At 39.0% G+C, this 19,895-nt stretch overlaps 1 protein-coding gene across 1 annotated transcript in view; it reads left to right on the plus strand.

The window, feature by feature from the left end:
- The window catches only part of LOC148509562 (vomeronasal type-2 receptor 26-like), a 96,529-nt gene extending 79,510 nt beyond the window's left edge, over positions 1–17,019 (plus strand). Inside the window, exon 3 of the mRNA XM_088442963.1 lies at positions 16,115–17,019. Coding sequence (XP_088299089.1) covers positions 16,115–17,019 — 905 coding nt within the window. The remainder of the gene's footprint in view (positions 1–16,114) is intronic.
- The last annotated feature ends 2,876 nt before the right edge of the window (positions 17,020–19,895 follow it).

Raw genomic sequence — 19,895 nt, forward strand, 5'->3', positions numbered from 1 at the left:
CATCACCTATCCTGGATTCAACACCAACCAACCCTCATGCAATACACATCAATGCAAGAGATAGGAAGAGGAGGGTCATGTTACCTTTTTCTAAGGTTTCTACTCCTCGGTCAGAGTTGTATGCTTAGTAGATGTTTCAGGAACCTGTCACATCCTGCATCTGTGATCCCGCTCTAATAATACAGGACTTTGGCATAACCATTACAGCGGCCAATCTGAGTGACTATAGACTCACAATGTTTGCCTGATCTGCATCCCATGCCACATTGTGTGTGTAGTTGAGGACAGCTATGGTGGGCATCTCAGTACAACTTTCGGGGACTGTTCTATCATCATGTTTATTTAACTCCTCATCTTATTACAGCTGCAGCAGCAATAGCGTACATGTCTGAATCAGGACTGATGTTCATGAAAATTAAAACAAATTCTTTGAGGCCACCAAGAAAACAGATTCTTTTATAATGGTGGATTCCAGTGGGGATGAGCCTGAATTGTGTTGTGATGATGACACTAACAACAGTGATGAGAGTGATGATGAGGATTAAGACATCCTTCAACTGTGAGGATGATTAGCAACACTTATAGATGCTTTAAGCACATTGGTTGTTTGGGTTAATCAAACCACCAGGAGGTAGAAAAAAAATTCCCACCAATTCCAATACAACTTATGTTTTTCTTCCCTGATCAAAGAGAAATAAAACAAACAAAACAATTTGGTCTAAATGAACAGACTGATGAGAGATACAGTGGTCTACACTTTCCAAACAGTAGATGCAACTGGTCAAACATTACCAATTATACAGGGCTCTCAGGGTGAGGAACTGGATGGTCTAAGTAATTAAAGGTGATTATATGTCTAATAACTATAGAATTCTGGGTCTGTTTCAGTATAGATCGCAAGTGCTAAAGTGGAAGCCATCACGCATGCAGCTCTGCTATGAAATTATACAAATGACTGTGAATACAATGCCGCCATAGAACAATATAAAGATGTCCCTTTACACACATCCGTAATACCTTGCAAGACTGCAAAAACATTGGTATCATCGATACCATTGGAACCTCACCCACAGTTACACAAGGTCAGAAATTGCTAAACTTCGTGCACGCAGCTAAAGTTCAGGCTGTGTACGCCATCGCAGTGGCTAAATTATGCATGCCCCTGTAATGGCATCAGAACGTACAGGCACACCTGCATTTCATCGACCACCCCCCATCACCACCAACAAACGGTCACTTCCTGTCAATCAAACAGTGATGACACTGCGCGGTGTCTGTGATCCCTTTGTGACCATTGAGCTGCCTTGGCGCACGACCACTGCAATGCATATGTATTCACAGAAAGCAACAATCGGCCGACTGCATGCGCAGTGATCCATGCTGAACCAGACCCTCTGTTCTTTTTTCTTACTATTTTCTACAATTATAAATTTTTATTGGCTTGTGATTTGCTGGTTGGATTCAGTGTTTTTGTAAATTCACATTTGGATGCTTGTTTTTTCATATTTTCTTCCATGCCTCTGATGCATTTTTCTTTATAATAATCAATAATCAATCAAAGCTTTACCTGGAATCCACTAAATATTAATACTCAACTTCCATTTACCTGTATTGGTGTGTTGCATTATGTCAGATTTTTCATTCTCTAGGGCACAGGTTCTCAAACTCAGTCCTCAGGACCCCAAACAGTGGATGTTTTCCAGGTCTCCTCACAGAATCACAAATAAAATAATTAGCTCCACCTGTAGATCTTTTAAAATATATTAGTGATTAATGAGTACAACTGTGCAGCTGATAGGTGACATGGAAAACTTGAACTGTGTGGGGTCCTGAGGACCGAGTTTGAGAACCACTGCTCTAAAGGCATGTCTGATGCTCCCAAGATGCTAGGCTGCCCCCAGGCTCTCCCCCCGCACTATTTAGATTGTGCATATCTCTGGTAAAAATTTGAATTTTAATACACTATATTGTTGGATGAACCTCCTGCATTAGATTATTTCTTGACAAGAGTGCTTCTACTTTGTTGATTTATTTATTTGCACTTTTGGGGCTTTGGAAAAAAATGAGCACAATATTTTTATAGTATAGCCGAGAGTGCTTCCTAAAACAGTGATAACAATGATTAAATCACTTTGGAATTTAATGACAGTTAATCTGAACTTTGACCTCTCCAACCTATGTCAGCAATGTCAGTTTAGCCTAACACACATCCAGTTTCCAAACACTTATGTTATTCTCCATACTTTTTCATCATTTTCCATCTCATGATGAAAATGAAGAAACAACTGTAAAATAACCAATACCAGCATCACAACATTAACAACTACCAAAAATGTTTATCAGTATACAGTAGTAGATAGTAAAGAGACACTCACGTATACACAGGTTACATACAGAAAGAAAAAAATATTATGCTGGGGGTGAAATCATCCCAAAAACTACAATAGTAAAGATGAAAATCAGTATAGTTAAGGATAATCTTTATATGAAAAGCAAATGCTGATACCAGTATAAGATAGATAAGAAGGACAAGAGAGATAGACCAAGAAGTGGAGAAAAAATAGGAGAAATAGTGAGGGAGCACAGAAATGAAAAAGGGGGAAGGAGAGAGAGCGAGAAAGACCCAGGTAGTATCCAGTATGTATGTGCAATTGGTCAGGGCCAGCTCCAGGGAGTCCTGGCCAGTGATGTTTGGCAGCATTTAGGGTGGCAGTTGTGGCTCCCCTATTTGAATTTTAGAACTTGCTTCAACCCCACCTCTGGAGCTACCACTCTATATAACATACATACTTAGATATATAAATACATACATACAGATATATTTAAGATACATTAGCATTGATCCATTGCAATCTACCACTATGTGGTGCAAGATAATTGTTTTAACAAAAGAATCATAGAAACTCTCAGTTTTGTTATATTAGATTGATAGTTACCAGGTTAACATGAAATTGTTGACCTGGTGATAATGTTGACAGACAACATGTTTGCATATTTAACATTTCTATATATAGCATATCATCACCAATGAAATTTATAACAATGTCAGTAGTCCATTTTTAAGGTAATGCTAACCATAATGCTAATGTAATTTTATTCATTCAAGTCAACACTTTCCAGAAGTCAACATGTTAAATGAAGGGATGTGTGGACCCCTGTGTTTTGGTTTTGCCAAAACCACTATGAAATGTTTTGGTTTTGCCAAACCACTGTCAAGTTTTTGATCTGGATTTCTTTAACAATTTAATAAAACCACATAATTTCAGCCTGTTCTTGTTCCTATAGTATTATTAGCCCCCATGACATTAATTTCCAATAGCCACCTCACAGCTCACCATATTGTTTTCAGTTTTCATCCATATTGACCAAAGGTCAAAGTTGACTTGTTAAACTAAGTGACAAACACATGGCAGTTTAAAAAGTAATTTTTAAAGAACATTTAGAAAACATAGTGGTGATGCAGTGGCAGAGAGGATGACAGTTTAATATAAACTATATTATGTTATAGAAAGTTTTCATTTATCAAAAAGGACTATAGATCAGAGGCCAGCACAGGTAAATAGAGGTGGAATACTATTTATTGGAAGCCAAGTAAAACATTGATTGATTAATTGATTGATTTATTCATTGCTGTTCTCGGTGGAACAAAATAAGGTTCTTGGATACAGAAGGTTAATTAAGCCACACAAACCAGTATCTTGAAGAAAGATTAAATTTATTACAACAAATAACAAGATATAAAAGAATAATAGTTACTTAGCTTCGGAATATAAATGTTTACACGATCCAGGAGCCTCAACTCTCAGAATAGAGCTGGAACAAACAATTTCCTGGCCACCAACTGCAGTCTGGTCCAAGCACAGGGCAGGCCACTGGAATCTCCTTTGTCTCCTTTTTATATAGTATCCTACTTGTCATACCCATCTAACTCTACTAATACGGACATAAACCTACTTCAAACTACTTTATTGGTTAACTACTGATAAGAACTTTCCAAAACTTAATGTAGGCATAAATTGCAGTAGACATCACCTAAAGGATTTATGGCTTGTCTGCCTACCACATTCCTGTACCACTTCATGCCTGATACCACTTTATGTCTGATACACACATAAGAACCATGAATAGAAATGGCTGTCAGTAGCCATTTTGCTATCCAAGTACAATTGCTTAGTGTTAATAATGTAACTATAAAACTTTAATAAGAGAAATGGAAAGCACTATTACAAAACAAGCATCCAAAATCCCAATGAGGTTGATTGATTAATTGATTTATTATAGAAAATAACATTAAATAAAAAAATAATTTGATAAATGGAACACATCATTAAAAATCAAGAATCCATTATAGATCAATTAAATGCTTACAGAATATAACTGAAAATAAATAAAAATAAATACAACCATTAAGAAATAACAATACAGGGGGGATGGCCTGGCAGCCATTCAATGAGGTTGTGTGGTATCAGTGCTCTTGGCCTTTCTGAATTATATCCTCTATATTCCTCCCTTGCCGGGCCCCTGAGACTTTTCCAGTGCCCTCCCTGAGTTTCTCATCAGGCACATAGTAGAAAGTAGTGGTTACAGGGACTGTGGCCTACTGTCCTCATTGGAGCCAAGACCTGGATTTTTGCAGAGACCCCTGTACCCTTTGCTGTGATTCCTGGCTCCCCAGCTTCCTGGAGTCACTCAGGAGTGAAAACCCTGCATTTACCTTGCAGCTACTGGCACTGTCGCTCCTCTGGATCCTGTGTCCTGATTCTAGAGGTGCCAATCTCTGGAGACAGTGGGCATGACCATCTTTAAATTATTCACTGCACTTCATGCTGCAGCAGAGTCCTAACAGTACTTGTTTTTGTCACTTGAGAGACCTCTTGAGGATTTTTGCTGTAATTGCGGGACATATTAAAAACCTTAGCGCCCTTGCTGATCTCTCTTAGGAACTGAGGACAGTTACATGGTATGAGAGCAATCAGGGTCCTCTGATTTACCCCAAGAAGAGGATAGCTCTTATGCTCTAACACTGGCCAGGGAAATGGTGGCCTTAGCCACTTTTCACTGGGGAATGTGACCAGCAGTCGCATCACCACTGTCTAAGCAAACTTCTCCTCATTTTAAGGAAAGTGTATTTTTTTTTGTCCTAACATTTAATTTTCTGTGAGCTATGGGAAGATTAAAAAGTAAAATGCCAAAAAGGACACCTGTCCTCCTTCTACTCCTTCTAGAACAGACATGTAACAATTCCTTAAGCTGACAGTCCTGTAACCACTTAGTGATGACTCCTGCTCCTTGCCTTCACCAATTCATGAACCTGCAACTGAATTTGACCCTCCTGCTGCTTCCTCCCAATCCATCCAGACCTCTGATAAAAGTGATCTTTCACAAATACTCTGACTCTTGCAATCTATGCCTACCTGTCAAGAATTTACCTCTCTATAGCATAATCTTTGTGCCACTATCTGTTCAGAACTAGCAAAAATTAAAGTGGAAATTTCACACCTAGGTGAGAGGGTCTCTCAATGTGAGGATTTTCAGGACACCTCAATAGATGTTTATAATGGCTAATGAAGATATCCCTGTGAATAGTCTAACTGACTATCTCACCAGAAACTTTAACAATATACTGGGTAGGTATGCAGAATCTTCAATTGCCTTTGATAGGGCTCATAGGGTGCTAAGGCCCCGAAGTGCAGTGAGTGACCAGCCTAGAGACATAGGCCCTCATTCAGAGCCGGACGCTCTGAGCAGAGCGCTCGCTGTGAATGAGGGCCGTCCTCCTTAAAAATGGAGCGTCCTCTTGGACGCTCGTATAGCTGTGGGTCACCACCCACAGCACATACGAGCGTGCAGGATGATTGTCGCGATGGTCTTGACCATCGCGACCATCGCCAGTGTGACCAGAAGCCTGTGGTCGGGGTTTTCGACCACAAGCCCAGGAGTGATTTTGGCTCTATCAGAGCCAAAATCACTCCCACTGACATCACTAGTGATGTCAGTGGGGCCGGCTTCTGACGGTAGGCGTTCCCTTGGGAATGCCTCCGTCTGGCTTGCACGCCCCCGGCACGCCCACCGAAGGGGGCATGCTATCAATCAACATCGACAGCACGCCCCCTTTGATAAGACACAGCGAGCAAAGGAAAGTCCTTCGCTCATCGCGTCTGGCGCATGCGCACGAAGGAGCTCTCTCCATCGTGCGCATGCGCAGTGCACACCATCGACCAACTTGCGAGCGGACAGCCGCTTGCGAGTGGGTCTGAATGAGGCCCATTATATGTAGCCTACACTATTTTCAACAGGAGAAGATTGTATGCAAGGTAATCAAGACTCCATCGTGATAGATGTACAGAGGATCAATATTTTCCAAGATCTGTCATGGTCTACTCTCCAGAACTGCAGAGCCCTTAGACCTCTTATGGTGGAACTATGTAATCTCTATTTTCGCTATAGATGGGGCTTCCCTTTTAGCCTATGTGTAATGCATCAGGGGAAACAGCTTGTCCTTAAAGATCCTTCGGAATTGTCTTTCGTTTGTGCCGCTTTGGGTATTACTCCTCCCCTGTTCCCAGATTGGCAAGATTGCACAATGGGCCCTTTTTCACCAGCCCTTAAGATGGATGATGACAGATGGCAAGTTGTTGAATACCCAGCAAAAAGTCCTAAGAATCGTAGAAGACCATCCAATAGTCAGGTGGCATGAACTTCTTTTGGTCTGCTTTGCCTTGTTAATCCCATGGCCCTTGGTTTAGCCAGGTGTGGTATAAGAGGAAGACAGTAATTAGTTAGACAATGTCTAGATAGACACCAGATGTTAGACAGTAAATAGTTGGATAGGGAAAAAAGTTAGACACAAACAAAAGTCAGACACACTAAAGTTCAACATGTAAAAAGTTCGACAGGTACAAAAGGTCGACGGGTCAAAAGTTTGACATGAAAATGGTCGAGACACAAAAATGGTTGACAATTATTATTTTTTTTCTAGCCCTAATCTTCACCCTAACTCTCCCCTTGGTGCCTAACCCTAACCCTCCCTCCCTCCTGGTGCCTAACCATTACCGTCTGGGTAAGTGCCTAACCCTAACTGTGGGGATAAGTACCTAACCCTAACCCTAAACCTAACACTAATCCTTAAAAAAAAAAAATGTGTCAACCATTTTTTTGTCTGACTTTTTCATATTGAACTTTTGTCCCTGACGATCTTTTGTACCTGTCAAACTTTTACATGTATTACTTTAGTGTGTCTGACTTTTGTCTGTGTTGAACTTTTATCCTTGTCTAACTAATAACTGTCTAACATCTGTTGTCTATCTAGACACTGTCTAACTAATTACTGTCTGTCTATAGTCCGGAACCTGGTTTAGCCGGCCTACATATTACAGGGCCTTTTTTTTCTTTTTGGATAGTCATCTGTTTCTCGGAATTATCATACTGTTTGCAATTTATTATTATTTATTTATTAACAGTTTCTTATATAGTGCAGCATATTCTGTTGCGCTTTATAATTTGAATCAACATTAACAGAACAAGACTGGGTTGTAAAAGACAGACATAAAGGTAAGAGGGCCCTGCTTGCAATCTTACAATCTATAGATCTGCCTTCTTTCCGGTTGGAGATTGTTATATGTCCCCTTTCAACTGTCAACTTTTTGCCTAGACTCGTGCTATCCCAGAGGTTTTGTGAGTTTGGCTCACTTTTGTGCCTTACATGTTTGATATGTTTTCCCCATGTTCTCTCAGTCTATATATTTTGACGGATTCTCTGCACTCATTTTATTTTCAATGTTTTGATGTTTTATTGACGTGTTTTTGGAAGTACTATGAATTAGATCTACCTTAGATTTTATGATGTTTTGAGACTGTGAATGTAGAAGTAGATTTGTGCACTGTTATTTTACTGTGTTTTTATTTGTTTTGGTGGCTGCTGTCACTAACCCCCTGTGTCATCCCACACCCCATATGCTTGTCCTTAGGCAAGGTTGTGTATGTCACACCCGTGCAGCTAAGGAGTGGTTTTTCAATGTTCTCCATTATTGTGGTTACCTGTATGTGTTTTTTTTTTTTTTCCCTTTTCTTTCTTTTGTTTTCCCTTCTTCTTTCTTTTCCCTTCCTATGCACCTTCCCCCCACCTGAGATCATTATTAGCATCTGATGGTGGACAGTTCTAAGAATACACCCCTTAGGGTTGTTTCAATAAATGCAAAAGGGCTATATATCCCTGAAAAACGATCCAGGGCACTGTATAAATTATATCCCCTTAATGCTGATGTGGCATTTATTCAGGATACACATTTTAAAGCTGGTGCTGCTCCTTCTTTGAATGGATGCAATTTTCCTAATACTTTTTATAGTAACAATAGGGTCGGTAAACCCCTAGGAGTAGCAATTTTATTCTCTCATAATCTCCCTTTCACAGCCCAAGAAAGCTATTCCATGGTTGATGGTCAGGCTTTATTAGTTAAGGGCACTCTCCATGGTCAGATTTATACTCTTGCATGTCTCTACATGCTTAATGCCAACCAGCCATCATTCCTAAAAAAGTGTTAGACAGTATTGATGCCTTGACAGAGGGGATCCTCATTCTAGGGGGTGATTTAAATTGGACACTCCATCCTGATGTGGATACTTCCATTTCCTCCCGTAGCTGCCCCTCAAAACCATAGACATAAGCTACATGAACAACAGATGATTGATGATTGATGCATGGCGTTTACAATACCCTACTGACCAATACTATACATTTTTCTCTTCTCCCCACAACTCTTTTTCTAGACTGGACTATTTTTTTTGCCCCATAGGTTTTACATCTCTTACAACATTCCTCTATTGAACCAATGAGACCTGGTCTGACCATGCCCTTATCACTCTCATACTCTACCAGTCTTCTTTCTCCTATACCTTGCACTTGAATGAAAGCTTTTCTTTCGGATGCTTATAGCAAACCTCAGTTGGACCAAACTCTCAGTTTTGAACTAAATGACTGAGGTTTCCAACCTTACTATCTTTGAGCCACACAAATGTGTATTGAGAGGGAAATGATCCAACTGGGTTCTTATCTTAAAAAAATAACAAGAGGGTTGTAAACTACATTTCCTCCAGAAAATTAGATTATCTGAATTGAAACACAAAGCATCTTTGTCAGCGGCAGACTGGACAGCTGTATCATGATCTGAACTCAATAAATTATTGAATGAAGGGGTGGAAATAGATTTTTGTTTATGTAAAAATCATTATTTTTAATGGGGCAATAAACCAGGTAAATTATGGTATGGGCCTTGCAGGCTCAGAGATAAGAATCTTTTATAGAGGAGGTCAAGGATGAGACTGGTGAGACTGGTAGAGATTGTAGATTGAAACCTGATATTGCCTCAGCATTTCATTCTTACTATTCAAAGCTGTATATCCTTTCATCCTTGGGCTTTCTCTCAGAGGTTGCTGCTTTTCAGGAGACTTTATCTAATTAACTCTGGAAGGTTAGTTTCCCCTCTATTTTTGACAAGGACAGGGACTGGTTGGACAGCCCATTAACATTAGAGGAAGTGGAAGAAGCTCTAAAAACACCCGTCCTGGTAAGAGCCCAGGCACTGATGGCTATATGTTTTTGTATTATAAAATGTTTAAGACCACTCTTTTACCCAATATGTTATTGACTTTTAACTCTGTATCCGATAAGATAGGTTTTTAATCCCAGTCCCTTGAAGCTCATGTTGCAGTTATCCATAAGGATGGTAAGGACCCAGTCCTATGCTCCAGCTATATGCCTATCTCCCTACTAAACAGAGATATTAAAATATTTGCCAAACGTATTGCAAACAGACTTAAGATTCTTCTTCCTGCATTACTGTAGTTCATTCAGACTAGGTTGGTTTTGTCATGGGCCAGGAGGCATGAGACAACACCGCCAAGGTAATTGACCTGATGTATCTTCCTGAATCGGGAGAGTCCACAGCTCTTCTGTTACCCAATGATGCAAAGAAGGCCTTCGATGGGATAAATTGGCTGTTCATGAGTGGTTTGTTGACACACATGGGGTTGGGTCCTGCCTCCTTGCATAGGATCCTGGCTTTATATTCCACACCTAAGGCATGTATTAAGATAAACAGTTCCCTTTCCAACCCAGTGCAGATTTTTAATGGCACTAGACAGGGATGTCGCCTATTCCCCATTATTTTTGTATTGTGTATGGAGGCATTGGCTAGGGCTAACAGGTTAAACCCCAACATATCTAGGTTATTTGTAGATGGGTATGAATATACACTGACCTTGTTTGTTGACAACCTTCTGGCTGTCCTTACCAACCCCACTATTTTGGTACTTAATTTAGTTTAGGAGTTCTGGGACTTTGGTGCTCTCTCTAATTTCAAAATAAACTACTCTAAATCTATAGCAGTTAACCTTACACTCCCCCACAGTGGTGGAAGGTTTACAAGCCTCTTTCCCCTTCTCCTGACATCCTTCAAAACTTGGAGATTTGTTTGAACCGTGACCTGTCCAGGTTGTATTCAGAAAACTTTTTACTGCTTTTGACAAAGGTCAGAATTGAACTTTGGGACTGGCATCAAGGAACATTCTTGTGGATGGGTAGGGCAAGTATAATCAAAATTAATATACTTCCTATAATAATTTATCTGCTACAGACCCTACCGATTTATGTCCCTAAGAGCTGGCTTCTAAACATTCACCACTTGGTGAGAGACTTTGTGTGGGCTGGAAGATAGCCTTGCTTCAGAAATGACATTCTTTTCAGACATAGACACTTGGGGGGGTTTCATTTGCCCAATTTCTTACTTACTATGAAGCGGTGGCCCTCAGTAGAGTCATCGAGTGGATCCATCCAGATTCTGACAGACAGTGAGTGAGGCTTGAGAGTCACGGTCTCCCAGCATGCATTGGACTGACAGCATGGCTACCGGCCCTTCCCTCTGTTACCCACCCCACTGTAGGCCCGACTCTTACTCTGTGGAAATCATTAAGGAAAGGACCATGTGTTTCCTCCACAATCTCTCCTTTGACCCCACACCATGTGTTTCCTCCACAATCTCTCCTTTGACCCCACTTTTCATAATCTACAATTCCCCCAGGGATGATTTTCTCCACCTATCAATTTGGATACAGGTTGGGGTAATGCATGTCAGTCAGCTAGTGTCCTCATCTGGTGTGCTTTCTTTTAACCAAGTTCAGGAGACTTGAGATGTACCAGCCTCCGAGATTTGGAGATATCTCCCTATTCAAAAAATTTTTTCTAGTAAATCAATCAGAGAAGTTGCCCGTAGACTCCCGACTTTTTTTGAATCGGTGTGTCTGTCTCAATCTCATCCTCAACATTTTCTCTCTACTGGACAGAAATTACTTATTGAAGACACACTTTCCATATTGCCATGCTTCACAGTTTATGGGAAAGGGAAATGGGAATACAATTAAACCATAAAAATTGGGACAAGATTTTTCAGACCACTTCTTATAAATTTAAATTTAATGTGTTGGCCCGCTGGTACAGATGTCCCTCTGTTCTCGCTAAAATGTACCCTGGTACTTCCGGTTTGTGTTGGAGATGTGCCTTAGCTGTTGGTTTCCTTCTCCTTATATGGTGGGAATGTACTTCTTTACACCCTTTCTGGAACGCTGTGATATCTTTATCTAAATAAATTGTAGGCCAGAACGTTAGCTCAGAACCTAATTTTTGGCTCCTTATTAAGATTGAGGGCCCTGTGTCTTTGTATAAAAAAATGATTATGAAACACCTCAACAGTGCAGCCAAGGCTATAATTCCAGTCCACTGGAGATCTCTGAACCCCCGTACCATAGTAGAGTGGCTCTCCAGGTTGGATTTCTATATTTCAGTGTATGATTTTATGATGTCTGACACTACTAGATATAGAGAGTTCAATGACATATGGGGAGCTCGGTTTCTGTTTAAAGATTATCATTCCTATTCAGGCCATATTAGTGGACCTTGATGACTCACGTCATATTTAAATTTTTTATTTAGGATATTATCTTGGGTGGTCCCCCTCTCATTCCCCCCTCCCCTCTTTCTCCCTTCTCACTCTCTGTTTATGTTCTGTTAAAGGTTTTGTAGTATATTTTTTATTTGTTTTATTTTATCTGATTTATTTTATGTTGCATTAAAAATTTGATTTTGTAAAATACTGTGGATATTTTTATCATTTTTTATTGATTTAAATAAAAACCTTTACTGCAAAAAATATTAACAATCCAAAATGAGATTAATTGATTAATCAGTGTTAATATTTTAATTCTAAAACAAATACATTGAAAAAAGGAAAATAAACCACTACCAAAATACAAACCAAAATCCCAAATGAGGTTGGTTGATTGATTGATTAATTAAATTATTTATTATAGAATATAACTATAAATTTAAATAATTTGATAAATGGTACAAACTATTAAAAAACAAGAATCCAAATGAGTTTGATTGATTTATTGATTGATTAGCAATAATAATTTCACTATAAAAAAAATTGAAGAAATTGAAAAGAAAACACGACCAAAAAACAAGCATTCAAAATAAAAAAGACTGATTTCTTAGGTTTTATGGCAGCCTAGTCAAATTAAAAAAATAATATATGAAATTGATTATACAAGTCTGTATCTGCTTAGAAGATGCAAAAAAATGGCCTGGATGAGAAGTTGGTGATAAGTGGTATTGCAAGATACAGTAGAACATGAATGCCAAAGTAAAGTACATTACAGTTCACTGCCTGTCAAACACACATCTTGTCAAAGCCTAAAATGAAAAGTGGTGCACTTTGGAATTGTCCTTGTGCCGTCCCATCCACCCTTATGTTGTATATTAAAAAGGGACATGCACAGTTTAACAAACCAAGCAATTCATTGACATTTACAGCCACTTTTGTGGCTGAAGTGCTTGGTTTGTTTGGAGCTCCACAAAACAAGCTATCAATGGTCTTAAGATTGGTAACAGTGTGGTTATTAATCAAGTCTACAGCAGGAAGATGTCATTATCATCCTCATACTCATGCTCACACTCATCCCTGATGTTAATATCAGCAGACAATATTTGCTAATCCCCACTGGAAACCAGAGTTTTAGAAGTCTCTGTACATTTTTGTGATAGGTAACAAGAGTATTCGTCATAGAATTTGTAGTTCATTTTTATAAATATATTTTTTTCCAAATTTTTAGAACATAACTTCCTACACTTTTTGCTCTCAAGGTTTCATGCTGCTATAAACACTAGGGGGTGGGCAGCTTAAGTAATGTAAAGCTAGATTGTATAAGGCTCTCCAAATTGCATGTTTTTCCTCCCAGTATTCAAAAGAACCATGTAACATGCTAATTTGTATATTGTCATTAAAATAATCATCCACCATGCTTTTTATTGTTACAAAATCAGATTTAGTCATTTTCCAGAGAAAGTTAAGCAGGAGACATTGTCATGTCAGCTGTGTGAGAAATGTTTTGAGGTGCAGATGATGGGATGACACCACCGGACATAACATCTCTTACACTGGAAGCAAAACATACTATACCAGAGGTTTCCAAAAAGAGTCATCAAGGCACCCTAGCAGTCCAGGTTTAAGGATATTCATGTGACTTAGGTGACTAAATTAGTATTTCAGTCAATTTGATTTAACCACCTGTATTCAACCATGGATATCTCCTGAACTACAAACAAATACTGGGTGACAATCAGAGTGCTTCAAAAGGTGGGCAATGCTACAAAGGGTTATGATGTACACTCTGTGAGAAACACCAAATTATAAACTGGAGAAACAAAGAAAAAACCCTGAGCTAAACCTTTGGTTGGGGGTACAGTCTTAGTACAGTCAATAATTATGTCCACTTATACAAAATACAGGGACTAGGTCAATCCACTGTTCTTAAATGTGATGTAAAAAAAGAACCTTCAAAAATTCCAAAATATGGGTAAATAGATGAATAGATAAAAATTCTGATAGTCCAGTCTGCCCAATGAAATTGCCACTTTCTCCTCTTCACACCTCACGCATTTCTGCTTTAGAAAGCCTTTGTCAAGGTGTATCACACCTTGACAAATGCTTTCTAAAGCAGAAACGCGTTGGTGGACTTGTGAAGGGGTGGCCATTCAGACTAGGATGGAGCAGGTGGATTCTTCGTCCCAGGAGGTACCCTGTTAATGTAATACTCTATGCTTGATGGTGTTTGTATACACCTGGTCTTCTGGTATGCAGCCTCACAATTGTTTTTAAACAGAATTCTGTCACTAATAAAGATTGTACCACACTATTTGCGACCTGTTTTGTTCCCTTCTATCATTTGAGGAACAAGATATGTTACTCTGGTGTGTGAAAAGGAGAAAGTGGCAATTTCATTGGGCAGACTGTCTGGACTCTGAGAAGTTTTATCTATTCATCTATTTACCCATATTTTGGAATTTTTGAAGGTTCTTTTTTACATCACATTTAAGAACAGTGGATTGATGTAGTCCCTGTATTTTGTAAGTGGACACAATTATCTCCTGAACTGTTGGGTTGGCTTGAGGTCTGCATTTGGGAATCTCTGCACTATGCTAATATTTTTGCAATAATGGCTTTGTTTTCTAGACACAGAGAACACTGGCAATTGTGACTTCATGCACTTGGAAGAAAACATTTATGTGAGAATTGTTTTGGGGTGCAGACTAAGGGTGGGACACCACTGCACACTGTCTTTTAAATTTTAAAAATAGCACAATGTGCAATTTTTTGGGAAATAATGTCTTTGTTTTTTTTAGACACAGACAACACTGGGAGTCTTTTTACACACACTTGGAGGAACAAGACTTCATGAGAATTATTTTGAGGGGCAATGATGGGGTCACACCACTGTACACATGCAATTAATATATGTTGTGTCACTCATCTGAACAAACTTCTCAAAATACACAATATAATTGTTACATTTTATTAGAAAATATTTGAGGAATATGTTTTTGAAACAGGAAAATATATTATATTATAACTTAGAAAAAATCAAAAGAAAGAGGTCTTTTTTATGGGCAGCAGCCTCAAACACAGTAGAATATTTTTTGGACAGATACACAATATAGTATACTGCAGAAAAAAGTTGCAGGTTCACTTTAAGAAACAATAAACAAACAATGAACAGCAACACAAATAATGTCCTGTTTGTTATCACTGCATCATGTGTTAGTGTGCAGTGTGTGACAAACACAAATACACTTAGTGACAAATGACCATGGTGTCTGCACTATAGTCATAGTTCCCCAACACCTATTTATGTCTCCTGATCTACCTAACACTGTTTAATGTACATTTAACTAACTCCTCCTAACTTAATGTTGCCTGGATTGCTTGCTAAAGCATTTTTAATACAGTGCCTCAAGGTGTTCCAGCCCATAGTACCACACCCTCTCCCTCTGCTATCTTGTGTGAAATGGTGCCCAATCACGAGGAAGGGTCTATTATATATGCAATCCAAAATATGCAAGGTCTGACTCCAGGAATATGACATTTTGCCTCCTTTTGGGATATGATAATGGTGGGAAGAGTCAAACCAGGATTTGGATCTATTTGTTTTCTCTGAGTTTGAGAGTATTCAGTTTCTAGGAATACCAAACCGCTCATCTCTATTTAGAAGTAGTCATTTTAAGAATGTAACAATCATAACTGTCATAAAGTTAAGAATTTATTGGTTTAATGAATTCAACAATTTTTTCCACTTATTAAGTAAACTATTGTCATTCCAAGTACTATTGTATTAAATAGGGAATGTTAGTTCTACATATTGCTTTATGTTTTCAGCCGACCAACTATTCCAAAAGTATTTCTACTCCGGCTAATCTCACACTATCATTCAGACGTTTGAACATGCAATTGCTATAGATGACCTATGCTTTCTTCTGTGATACGTGTCTGTAAACAGGCTTTTAAACTCAAACCTACTTAAAGCACAGCAGATTATATTAATTTAAGGAATAACCTTCTACATGTTAGATTAAATAAGCTAAAATTGGGGTGCTAGAAAAATGTTCACACAAAATATAATCTTACTCAAAATCATTCTATGATGTTTACTAGATAATACAATTACATTGTAAGATGTGGCAATATTACGTAATAACATAACATTTTTTGATAATTCCCTTCTTTAGACAGTGAAAACTGCCAGAAATGTCCTGATGATGAATGGCCTAATTCAAGAAAAGATGCATGTATTCCAAGAATAGTAGAATTTCTATCATACAAGGATGACACAATTGCTATAGTTTTTTCTGCAATATCTGGGCTATATTTTATCTTAACTGTTTCTATTATGGGGATTTTTATTTTATTCCGGGATACTCCCATAGTAAAAGCCAATAACAGAAACCTGAGCTTCATTCTTCTCACATCACTCAAACTCAGTTTACTCTGTGTGTATATGTTCATCGGTCGTCCAGTGGACATCACCTGCATGCTACGCCAAGTTTCCTTTGGAATACTTTTCACTGTAACTTTATCTTCTATCCTGGGCAAGACTGTCATGGTTTGCATCGCTTTCAAAGCCACCAGACCTGGAAGTTCCTGGAGAAAATGGCTGGGTGTCAAATTACCGAATTCTTTACTGTTAATCTGCTCATCTGTTCAAGTCCTCAACATTTCTATTTGGTTGTCAGTTTCTCCTCCTTTTCAACAGTTTGACACAGAAACTTATCCTGGATTGAAAATCATCCAATGTAATGAGGGTTCTGACTCTGCCTTTTATTTCATGTTGGGTTATATGGGGTTTCTGGTGGCTCTGAGCTTTGGTCTAGCTTTCATGGTGAGGAAATTACCTGACATCTTTAATGAAGCAAAATACATCACCTTCAGCATGCTGGTGTTCTGCAGTGTTTGGGTATGTGCCATCCCAGCCTATCTGAGCAGTAAGGGGAAAACTATGGTCACTGTAGAAATTTTTGCAATTTTGGCCTCAGTTATTGTAATACTGAGCTGTATATATTTTCCTAAATGCTACAATATTCTCCTGAGACCTGAAATGAATAGAAAAAGGTACTTGCTAGAGAAAACTTTATGAACTTTCATTGGAAAACCATTTACTGTTTTAGAAAATACATAATTGCCTGCAATAGAGAATGTAAAACAAAGCATAATAAGTACATGGTTTTGTATTTTCATGTTACTAACACTACATTTAGTGTTAAATTGCATTTTAAATTAATATTTTTTACTTTTCTTTTTCATGCTCTATTACTGTTGGTCATGCTCTATTACTGTTAGTCCTAAATAATCATTCTACTGGTTGTTTGATTTTATAGAAATGTAAATGTTTCCAGATAGGGGGAAATATTAAGTATTAAAAAGTTTATCAAATTGCTTCTTTGAGACGGAAATTTTGTTATTATTCACTTAACTTGTGTGGTCGCAGCATTTGTGACTGTGCCAGGCTGTGCATTATATGACTGGTCATAAACAATGTGGGCAGTCAGGAACACACAGTTGGCAGCCACCAGAAGATAATCTTAAAGCAGTCACCAGTGGCAGAGGGACTGATCAGCACCTCTGCAACCCCACTCCCTCCCCCAGTGTCTGCCTTGCTGCTGTTCACTGTAGGGTGAAGCAGCCTCCAGTGAAATACAAGTGAGCACCCTTCAGCCCTCCAGTGTGTATGCCTGGTAGCTGCTCAGAGCAGAAATCAAAATTGTGATGGTCATCATGTTCCGATAATTGATAGTACAATATTTTGATGACCAATAAAAGAATGTAAGTAAATGAGTATGTGTGTGTGTATATATATATGAGAAAATCATGTTAGATAAATACATGTTCTTGACTAATACAATAATAAAACCTCCAAAAATGTCTTAGATTTTTTTGGAAAAAGATAACCACTGACATGTTTAAGGAAAAGAAAGGTTAAGGTTTATTGTGGTACATTGTTTAACAAACTATAGTGGCAAAATTGTTTTATTCTTCATAAACATTGTTATTCTTTTGAAAAAAATTTCCATATTAGTATACACTTTCCATATGACACTGCTCACAGGACAAGCCCTTGCTTGTACATCACCAGTATGGGAAAGGTCTGATCCCATATTAATGGACTATCCTCATTTTGGGATCTATTTACTACAATCTGCATTTGTAATGCAGATTGTGGTGTGATATTATTGACTGAATTTGCATTGCAAATTCAGTCAATATCCCAGGGATTTGCTACAAATCCCTTGCAGGGACAGAGCTTGCGATAAAGCTCTGTCCCTGCAAATCCCCTCCGCACACTAGTGATCAAAGTGATCGCGCATGCGCCGACCGGCCACCGCTGCTACCCCCCGGCTCTAGGCCCCGCCCCATCATTAACCTCCACCTGCCATGATTGCGGACCCCCCCCATGACCCCCCCTCCTTTAATAGTACTTATCTGCATCATCAGTGCTCCGGTGATGTCTTCCATGCCTCCGGTCAGCTGATATCCCATACTGCACTGGGACCCGATCACCTGATGACCGGGCCCCAGTGCACCATGGGAGACCAGCTGACTGGAGGGGAGTCATCACCGGAGCCCCAAACACCGGTCCATGGAGTCAGATAAGTAATTTTTTTATTTATTTTTTTTAGCAGAGATCAGCTTGCGGTCTGTTTAGACTACACAGCTGATCACTGTGACTGGCTCCAGGCTCTGCTCTCCCTGTTAGAGCAGGGCAAGAGTCTGGTAACCGGGGGAGACCCTGGATAACGCCACCTCCAGGTGGCGTTATTATCACAGGGCTTTCCCCGATATTTTTTTCACATTTATTTTTAGTAACTTTGGTCGGATTACATTTCCCATTACAATTATGGGAAATGCGATCTGCTTTACTAAAAATAAGTGATAATTAGGGGTTGGAGTAGAATTTTACAAATTCTACTCCAATTGCCCTATAGTAACTATAGGTGATACTAAAATAATGTGAAAAGGGTGTGAAAACACCCTTTTTCACTTTATTTTAGTAAAAATAATGTTGATAAATAGAGCCCACAGTCACAAAATAATCATACCAATGTTGGATTGAAAATATACTAATACAGATTATATAAGTAAACACATCTAAAAGGAATCACCACTCGAATGTATATTATTAGACTATGTGTTCTGGCCGGTGACAGAAAGGATTTTTAATTCACATATTTCTATACAGTATATCTGCACTATTTCTGTCTAATAAGACTATACTTTATTTTATTCAATATTTCGCCTGATGTTACTGGACAATAAGTTTTAATGATAAAGAAATAAATAATTTATTTTATTATTTTTCCAGAGTTTCATACTGAATAAATATTTATTGACCTCCACGAAAAAAAAAAAACAGATAAAAATCTCCTCTTTCCCTCTGTTGTTTGAAGAAGTTTTAAAACTCGTTGCGTATGATAAAACTGAGCCCCAATATCTGTGCCGGATTCTTGATTTCTGTCCTGCTCAACCCTCCGCTCTGGCCTGACCCACCCCATCGCTGCTGCTCTGTCAACCCCCCCTGCTCCATCCTGTTCTGCCCCACCCCCCACTCAATCCCTACTCCATCCTATCTGTCCCAGCACTCTGTCCCGGGGTCCTGTTAGGTCTTCCTCTACTCCGGTTATGCCTGTCCCATCTTCCTCACAGTGGTAGCCGTGTGTGTGTTTCCACATAGTAACCAGCTCTCTAGCACAGGAGATGCTGTAGACATGTGTTAGTGGCACAATCGGAGCACCCCGCCGTCGCCAACACAATGCGAGTGAATGTTGCGATTGTGTTATTTATATAAGCATTCGGGAACTTGTCCCCAGTAGCTAATGGCATCTTCAGATGGCCTCAGCAGTGTCTTTTGAACGTAGTGGGAGGAGGGATGTCAATGGATCCCACCGGCTCTTTATGTGCTCACGCCATCAGCGGTGTAGGAGCAGCCTTTGACATTTGCTGGAACATGTGTTTATT

This window comes from Taudactylus pleione, unplaced genomic scaffold (genome assembly GCF_031769625.1).
Source record: "Taudactylus pleione unplaced genomic scaffold, aTauple2 ptg000319l, whole genome shotgun sequence".
In the NCBI taxonomy this organism is placed as follows: Eukaryota; Metazoa; Chordata; class Amphibia; order Anura; family Myobatrachidae; genus Taudactylus; species Taudactylus pleione.